Here is a 9,706-nt window from a genome sequence, read left to right on the forward strand (position 1 = left end):
GTATATGAAATTATATAACTAAATTATATAAATGATATGTATATGAATTATATAACTAAAATTAAATAACTGTAATTACAGATTTAGGTTAAATAAAGATGTCAGTCTTTATTTTTCTTCTTTTTAGGAAACAAATCAAAGAAAAAATAAATTCTACTGTTCCTAATATTCTGTATGTTGCTCAAAAACAAAATATATTGTGTTCAGCGGAAATTATTATTATTTTTTTTACCCAGCCATTTAAAAATAACACATTTTAGAGCTGTAACGACAATACCGTGATACCGTGAAACCGTGATATTTTTGCTTAAGGTTCAAAATCTCATACCGGCCCATGCCTAGTTGTGATAAACAGTAAAGTGTGTTCAGCTGAATTCAATTTCCGTTTTGTCAAACGGGTATAAAAAAGGTTAGAATACCACGGCAGCCCTCGTGTGAAGGCTGAAGAGTGTAAAGACCATCGACTCTAAAGTTCGCACTCCACCGAGCAGGGACACCGGCAAGGGACATAAGTATCGCTTTGATTCGTCCTCTTTTCTACACCTTGCTTCACTTCTGTTTCAGTTTTTATTACCAACTCTTACTTTGTGTTTCCATATCCCTGCTATTACTACCACTCGCAAACCACGCATCACACACTGTAGGCAGCGCAATCCTAACAACCTGCGCACTTTGCCTAAGTCTACTAATACACTACTTTCTTTTTCTATTGGTCTCTGGAATTGTAAGTCTGCAGTAAACAAAGCAGATTTCATTACATCTATTTCTAGTCATTCAAGACTAAACCTCATGGCCCTGACAGAGACGTATGTAATGTAAATGTAAATGTTTAGTTTTATGATCAAAACATATAATGCAATGCAATACAATGATGATTGAGAGATTAACAAATAAACGCTTGTCAAAAGCCTGATGATCATTTTTGAGACTCATGATTTTTTTAAACAATAATGTATTGACAATCAAGTAAATTTAAGTTGCTTCAGTCCAGTGTTCATCTTTTTCTTATGTTTACTTTATAAAGATTTGACTGCACGAGCTGGACATTTGGACATTTGTTTATTACACTAAAATACCTTTTATTTGCTAAAAAGTCTAAACGATCAATCAGACGGCAGAAGGCATGGAGTAGATTGTGTACAATAGGTTTTTCAGCAAAGTTTTGATCATGTCGAGCCTTAGAAATTTGCATATCAAATACAGTACAGTAAGCTTTATGGGATTAGAAAAAGTCATAAAATAAATCATACATAGTGCATATATGGATAATATGGTGCTCTAAGAAAGTGAAATGAGTGTTTTGTTTGTGTGCATGTGCATGTCTTCTCTCTCATCTCCAGTGTTGCATTCACCAGAGACACACACTCCGCTGCTGATAACCTCCACCAGTCTTCCTCATTATTTCTCTGCTCTTCTTTTGTGTGTGTGTGTGTGTGTGTGTGTGTGTGTATTGCAGGTTGCGCCTTTGTAAAGTTTTCAACACACACCGAGGCTCAGTCTGCCATCAGCGGGCTGCACGGGAGTCAGACCATGCCTGTGAGTACAACCACACACTATTATACATGCAGCTTTTATAAGATTGTATTAATTGAGGTATGAGGTACTTTAAAACATTCATTTAAAAGGTAAATGACCTATAATGTTCACTTTTACCTATACATTCATATGCATTTTGACCTAAAATGTTGAACAAGTTAATTGACACAATATCATTTGTGAACACATGTTCATGTAACAGCAAGCGCACAGATGAACTGCGGATGTTGAAGGCAGAGCTGCTGTCATGTGTTGAGCTCAGACAGCTTCAGTGCCAATATAAGTGCAAATGAGTTGCTGTCAGTCTCTCTGTTTCATCTTACCTTCTCTTCTGAATGGAGTACTAGCTTACTGCAAGCATATACATATTAATTTATATGCAAGCATAATATTAATTTAACAGTTAAACTAGAAGTTAGTTACGCTATTAAAACTAATAAAACTATATTCAAACCATCTTACAATGGCTTTATTTCAACTTAAATTCAATAATCTTAAATCTTCTCTAAAAATCTGCAAAAAAATGTAAATTAATATTTAACTTGCACAAAGATGATAATCTTAATTAGATGGACTGCATTATATGAATTTTAATATTTAAAGTTATTAAACAACATTCATGTTACTCTTTTTACGAAGTATATAGTTAGACTACAATTTGCTAATGAAAAGTAGCTAATTAAAGTGCAGTATTTTTAACATTTATCACAATAACAAACTATATACAGTATAAACATCTTAAAACATATCATAAAAGTTGATCACAAAATTCTATTTTAGTCTGTTTCTCACAAATAGCAAACCTATTGTATTATTTCCATAAACGTGGATTATAGCAATTTTTAGATGCCATCATATAATTTTTTTTTGAAGCACTTTAGTCACAGTTGGGGTCTAATTGCATGCAAAAGATCCACTATTATAACTCATCTTTTATCCTTTACAGAACAAGTCATACATGTTTGAAATGTCATGAGGTTGGCAGAATTTTCTCCGAATTTAAGTCTATTTTGCAGAATTCCACAGCTTTTCTGTCAAAATCAGCACAGAAAATGCTGCAGATTCCTCACGCACCATCTGGGTATTCCTTACACAGAAAATTCACAGTATACATACTGCACACTGCAATATAGCATACAAGCAGTATGTTAGTATGCTATTCTGAACATTTCCTCTCTATTCTACAGCTCTCACTCTCTTTATCACACTCCTTCTGCATGTTTTCCCACCTCTCTCTCTCACTCTGAGGTTCAGATGAATAATTCCTCTGCCACACATTGAAAGGACACATAAAGAGGTGTATTTCTCCATCCCCTGAGAGCAGGACAAGAAGTAAAGAAAAAGAGAAGGAGAGGGAGGAGTACAGATGATCAAACTGAGGCAAAAAACACTCAGACAGCGTCTAACTGTGACAGAGACGAAAGACAGGTGGAGAAATGCCTCTGATGAACCACTGTAAATGTGTGTTTGGAGATCAGCTCAACCTTGAGAGTAATTATCCTCAAATGAACGTTCAAGGCCATATCTCACCCTCACACACACTTTGCATACCGATAATTAAAAGCATTTACATACTCGACGACAGAATGGATGAGTAAGAGACATGAGTTTGAATGGCCTACACAGCCGAGATTTTAAAGGAACAGTTCACCAAAAATTAAAATTTGCTGAAAATTTACTCATCCTCAGGCTATCCAAGATGTAGATGAGTTTGTTTCTTCATCAGAACAGATTTGAAGAAATGTAGCATTACATTACTTGCTCACCAATGGATCCTCTGCAGTGAATGGGTGCCGTCAGAATGAGAGTCCAAACAGCTGATAAAAACATCACAATAATCCACACCACTCCAGTTCATCAGTTAACGTCTTGTGAAGCCAAAATCTGCGTGTTTGTAAGAAACAAATTCAAAACGGCTGCTTTTGGCTGAAATACGACTCCTCTATCCATAACATTGCTTTCTCGAGTGAAAAAAGTCCAACTCGTCTGAATCAGGAGATCAATCACCGTTTACATGCAAACAAACAGTCCAAAACAAACACATATTTTGGTGGATTTTGATGTGAGAGGACAACAGGGGACTTCTTCACTGGGGGGAGCGCTATTATCAGGGGTGCACATAAGTGGTCCACAGGTCCGCATGCGCGACCAAAATAAAAAATGCGCTGTATAAATAAGTCCTGACAGCGCATTTGCGTACCGACATGGATGACAGCTGTTAATGCACAATTACCTTTTTAGATCGACAAACTGTACTGTATAAGATTTCTATTCAAAGCATAAGCATCTAGGCTACCCGCTGCAGTTTTCAAAGCACAATGCAAAACTGTGACATTTCATTCACTGACGCTCTTCAATCGGCAGCGCTAAACCTGGAAGCGCATATACTTACTTGCCGGCAACCCGCCAAAATAAAAGCCTGCTGATTTTAAGGTTGAAAATTAAGAAAATTCATGAAAAAAGAAGTAAATATTAGCATTTTATTTTTAAGTTTACTATAAAATAAATGTATTTGTATTTAATACTCCCTTTTTCATTTTAAAATATAATGGTATTATCACACTTTATTATTTTGTTTATTATTTCATTTCAAAAACTAACTAAATAAAGTGCAATAATATTATCACTATTATTAATTAGAAAGTGAAATGAGTGTTTTGTTTGTGTGCATGTGCATGTCTTCTCTCTCATCTCCAGTGTTGCATTCACCAGAGACACACACTCCGCTGCTGATAACCTCCACCAGTCTTCCTCATTATTTCTCTGCTCTTCTTTTGTGTGTGTGTGTGTGTGTGTGTGTGTGTGTATTGCAGGTTGCGCCTTTGTAAAGTTTTCAACACACACCGAGGCTCAGTCTGCCATCAGCGGGCTGCACGGGAGTCAGACCATGCCTGTGAGTACAACCACACACTATTATACATGCAGCTTTTATAAGATTGTATTAATTGAGGTATGAGGTACTTTAAAACATTCATTTAAAAGGTAAATGACCTATAATGTTCACTTGTACCTATACATTCATATGCATTTTGACCTAAAATGTTGAACAAGTTAATTGACACAATATCATTTGTGAACACATGTTCATGTAACAGCAAGCGCACACATGAACTGCGGATGTTGAAGGCAGAGCTGCTGTCATGTGTTGAGCTCAGACAGCTTCAGTGCCAATATAAGTGCAAATGAGTTGCTGTCAGTCTCTCTGTTTCATCTTACCTTCTCTTCTGAATGGAGTACTAGCTTACTGCAAGCATATACATATTAATTTATATGCAAGCATAATATTAATTTAACAGTTAAACTAGAAGTTAGTTACGCTATTAAAACTAATAAAACTATATTCAAACCATCTTACAATGGCTTTATTTCAACTTAAATTCAATAATCTTAAATCTTCTCTAAAAATCTGCAAAAAAATGTAAATTAATATTTAACTTGCACAAAGATGATAATCTTAATTAGATGGACTGCATTATATGAATTTTAATATTTAAAGTTATTAAACAACATTCATTATACTCTTTTGAAGACGTGTATAGTTAGACTACAATCTGGTAATGAAAAGTAGCTAATTAAAGTGCAATATTTTTTTTTTACATATATCAAAATAACAAACTATATACAGTATAAACATCTTTAAACTATTTTATTTGATTTTAAAACACTTTATTTTAGTATTTATTTTATTTATTTTTTCATCATAAAAGCTGATCACAAAATTCCATTTTAGTCTGTTTCTCACAAACAGCAAAGCTATTGTATGATTTCCAAAAACTTGGATTAGAACAACTTTTCTGATACTTTTATGATATCTGAAGCACTTTAGTCACAGTTGGGGTCTAATTGCATGCAAAAGATCCACTATTATAACTCATCTTTTATCCTTTACAGAACAAGTCATACATGTTTGAAATGTCATGAGGTTGGCAGAATTTTCTCCGAATTTAAGTCTATTTTGCAGAATTCCACAGCTTTTCTGTCAAAATCAGCACAGAAAATGCTGCAGATTCCTCACGCACCATCTGGGTATTCCTTACACAGAAAATTCACAGTATACATACTGCACACTGCAATATAGCATACAAGCAGTATGTTAGTATGCTATTCTGAACATTTCCTCTCTATTCTACAGCTCTCACTCTCTTTATCACACTCCTTCTGCATGTTTTCCCACCTCTCTCTCTCACTCTGAGGTTCAGATGAATAATTCCTCTGCCACACATTGAAAGGACACATAAAGAGGTGTATTTCTCCATCCCCTGAGAGCAGGACAAGAAGTAAAGAAAAAGAGAAGGAGAGGGAGGAGTACAGATGATCAAACTGAGGCAAAAAACACTCAGACAGCGTCTAACTGTGACAGAGACGAAAGACAGGTGGAGAAATGCCTCTGATGAACCACTGTAAATGTGTGTTTGGAGATCAGCTCAACCTTGAGAGTAATTATCCTCAAATGAACGTTCAAGGCCATATCTCACCCTCACACACACTTTGCATACCGATAATTAAAAGCATTTACATACTCGACGACAGAATGGATGAGTAAGAGACATGAGTTTGAATGGCCTACACAGCCGAGATTTTAAAGGAACAGTTCACCAAAAATTAAAATTTGCTGAAAATTTACTCATCCTCAGGCTATCCAAGATGTAGATGAGTTTGTTTCTTCATCAGAACAGATTTGAAGAAATGTAGCATTACATTACTTGCTCACCAATGGATCCTCTGCAGTGAATGGGTGCCGTCAGAATGAGAGTCCAAACAGCTGATAAAAACATCACAATAATCCACACCACTCCAGTTCATCAGTTAACGTCTTGTGAAGCCAAAATCTGCGTGTTTGTAAGAAACAAATTCAAAACTGCTGCTTTTGGCTGAAATACGACTCCTCTATCCATAACATTGCTTTCTCCAGTGAAAAAAGTCCAACTCGTCTGAATCAGGAGATCAATCACCATTTACATGCAAACAAACAGTCCAAAACAAACACATATTTTGGTGGATTTTGATGTGAGAGGACAACAGGGGACTTCTTCACTGGGGGGAGCGCTATTATCAGGGGTGCACATAAGTGGTCCACAGGTCCGCATGCGCGACCAAAATAAAAAATGCGCTGTATAAATAAGTCCTGACAGCGCATTTGCGTACCGACATGGATGACAGCTGTTAATGCACAATTACCTTTTTAGATCGACAAACTGTACTGTATAAGATTTCTATTCAAAGCATAAGCATCTAGGCTACCCGCTGCAGTTTTCAAAGCACAATGCAAAACTGTGACATTTCATTCACTGACGCTCTTCAATCGGCAGCGCTAAACCTGGAAGCGCATATACTTACTTGCCGGCAACCCGCCAAAATAAAAGCCTGCTGATTTTAAGGTTGAAAATTAAGAAAATTCATGAAAAAAGAAGTAAATATTAGCATTTTATTTTTAAGTTTACTATAAAATAAATGTATTTGTATTTAATACTCCCTTTTTCATTTTAAAATATAATGGTATTATCACACTTTATTATTTTGTTTATTATTTCATTTCAAAAACTAACTAAATAAAGTGCAATAATATTATCACTATTATTAATTTCTTTTTTATAGTTATATTTAATCGGTCACACTATGTGCAGTGTGAGGACCAAACCAGATCTCCAGGTTCTCTTATGAGAACCAGGCTGAAAAACGTATGTGCACTCCTGGTTATTATGGATTATTAACCAAATTGATGGATTTAAATTTAGATTGATTTGTTTCTTACAAACACATAGCTTTTTGCTTTACAAGATGGAAATTGATGGACTGGAGTGGTGTGGATTACTTGTGGATTATTGTGATGTTTTTATCAGCTGTTTGGACTCTCATTCTGACGGCACCCATTCACTGCAGAGCATCCATTGGTGAGCAAGTGATGTAATGCTACATTTCTCCAAATGTGATGAAAAAACAAAGTCATCTACATCTTGGATGGCCTGAGGGTAAGTAGATTTTCTGCAAATTTTCATTTTTGGGTGAATGAGATTAGTTTGCCCGAGGAGGTCAGGTAAATGTGTGTTTTACAGACTTGCTTTGTGACTTTAATTCTGCCTGAATCAAACAAGTCTGTAATTTTCCTGCACAAAATTACAGAGCAAATGACTTGCTCTGAGAAATCTAATCCCGTCTGGATAGCAATGTCTGTGATTACGGTATATTGTTTTCACAAAGCTTCTTCTCATTTATTTTGACCTATTGAATATCTTTGTAATGTCACTGCCTGGTGCACCTTCATTATGGATTTAGACCTTTTGCCAAATTTCTGAGTAAGATAACAGCTGGTGGTTGGCGTCCCATCCGACTTAAAAAGAGAATGAAATCAATGAGGAGATTCTGATCACGAACTGCTCAGAGCAGCAGCACCATTAGGTTCAGTCTTCACTTTTATTAATTCTTTCTTTTAATACGCAATGTTCGAATTAAAAATGAATCACAGAGACTACCGGTCAAAAGTTGTATTTTTTGTATTCAGCAAGGATGCATTAAATGTATCAAAAATAACAGTAAAGACATTTCTAATGTTAGGTTTCGATTTCAAATAAATGCTGTTCTTCTGAACTTTCTCTGTATCAAAGAATCCTGAAGAAAATTGTATCATGGTTTTCAAAAAAAAAACATTAGGAAGCACAACTGTTTTCAAAATTGATAATAATCAGAAATGTTTCTTGAGCAGCAAATCTGCATATTAGAATGATTTCTGAAGGATCATGTGACACTGAAGCCTGGAGTAATGATGCTGAAAATTCAGCTGTGCATCACAGGAATAAATTTCATTTTATGATATATACAAATACCAAACAATATTTCACAATATTACAATATATTTGATCAATTAAATGATGCCTTGATACATGAAAAAATCTTATCAAGCCCATAACGATTTAGTTTGTTGCATTTGCTGCTAATACAGTGCATTCCAAACTGGTTCCATATTAGTTTACATGCTGCGTGTGAAGGCTGCTCACTATGTTGACAGCTCACTAGGTTTTGGAACAGAGCCAGCGAGAGAGCATTTAGCTGTACTGAGTTTCAGGGACATTTTAATAGTATCTCAACTACACATTCAGAGCCATGCGTTGAGTTAGCAAAGGCCTTATTGACAACAGCTCAGCCTTACAGTTTGTTTGAGTCCTACAGAGCGACACTTTCCACCATACCAATTTTAATGCATTAATATATTTTAGCATTACTTTACAGCTTGTTTGTCACATTGATGTCAGATCTCAAACCTGTTCTGGCAGTCTCGCTTTTTAGACCTTTACATAAAAATACTAGATTTGATGCTCATGTTTTTTGCTACTTCAACATCAATGCTAATTTAGACCAAAGTGGCAGTGACGTACACTGTAATAAATGATTGTGATTTTAACAGTAAAAGACTGTAAAAATGCTACAGTAAAAACCTGTTAATTGGTTAACAGTAAGTTTCCATAATATATTCGGTGAATAAATGTAATTGCATTTAACGTAATTTTACAGTAAAATACTGTTAAAAATATGGTTTTTGGAAGTGAAAAAGAAAAAGTAATTGTATAATTTACAGTGAAAAACCGTAAATTGACACTCCCAGATTTCCCTGCATGACACTTCATAGTTGATGTTATTTTGTTGAAATAACATGTTTCTTAGTTTTTTCTTATCAGTTGTGTACATTAGGGTTTAATCTTACATCTAATGTTGTTAAATGAATGTTTATTGTATTATTTCAGTATCGTGTGTCACCATGATGGGGTTTAGTGTTAGTGTGAACGACACTGTGCACCTTCTATATATAAGTATTGCCCTCCTCAGCTCGTAGAAAAGCTGTTTGTGATGAGCTTTGGTTCATCATGTGACTTTCTCATCACCACCAGTTTTTGGTGGTTATCAGTGCATTACAATGATTCATAACAGATATTAGTACTTCAATATGTTGGTTTATTAACATTACATCAGTTAATGAAATACGGTATTTTATTGTGAATTTAAGTTAAATCTGTAAAACCTAAAATGTTGCTACCATATTTTTTACGGTAAAATTCTGGCAACCACAGCTACCGGTATTTTACCGTAAATGTCACAGTTTTTTTTTTACAGTGTAATATTTGCTGCTCAAGAAACATTTCTGATTATTATCAATGTTGAAAACAGTCGTGCTGCCCAA

The 9,706-nt window shown here is 35.1% G+C and overlaps 1 protein-coding gene across 1 annotated transcript in view; it reads left to right on the forward strand.

The window, feature by feature from the left end:
- Positions 1–9,706, forward strand: part of LOC107750904 (CUGBP Elav-like family member 5) — a 191,693-nt gene that overhangs the window by 138,955 nt on the left and 43,032 nt on the right. Inside the window, exon 5 of the mRNA XM_016566468.1 lies at positions 1,457–1,536. Coding sequence (XP_016421954.1) covers positions 1,457–1,536 — 80 coding nt within the window. The remainder of the gene's footprint in view (positions 1–1,456; positions 1,537–9,706) is intronic.

The sequence above is a fragment of the Sinocyclocheilus rhinocerous genome, unplaced genomic scaffold (assembly GCF_001515625.1).
Source record: "Sinocyclocheilus rhinocerous isolate Xijiao unplaced genomic scaffold, SAMN03320098_v1.1 scaffold1534, whole genome shotgun sequence".
NCBI lineage: Eukaryota > Metazoa > Chordata > Actinopteri > Cypriniformes > Cyprinidae > Sinocyclocheilus > Sinocyclocheilus rhinocerous.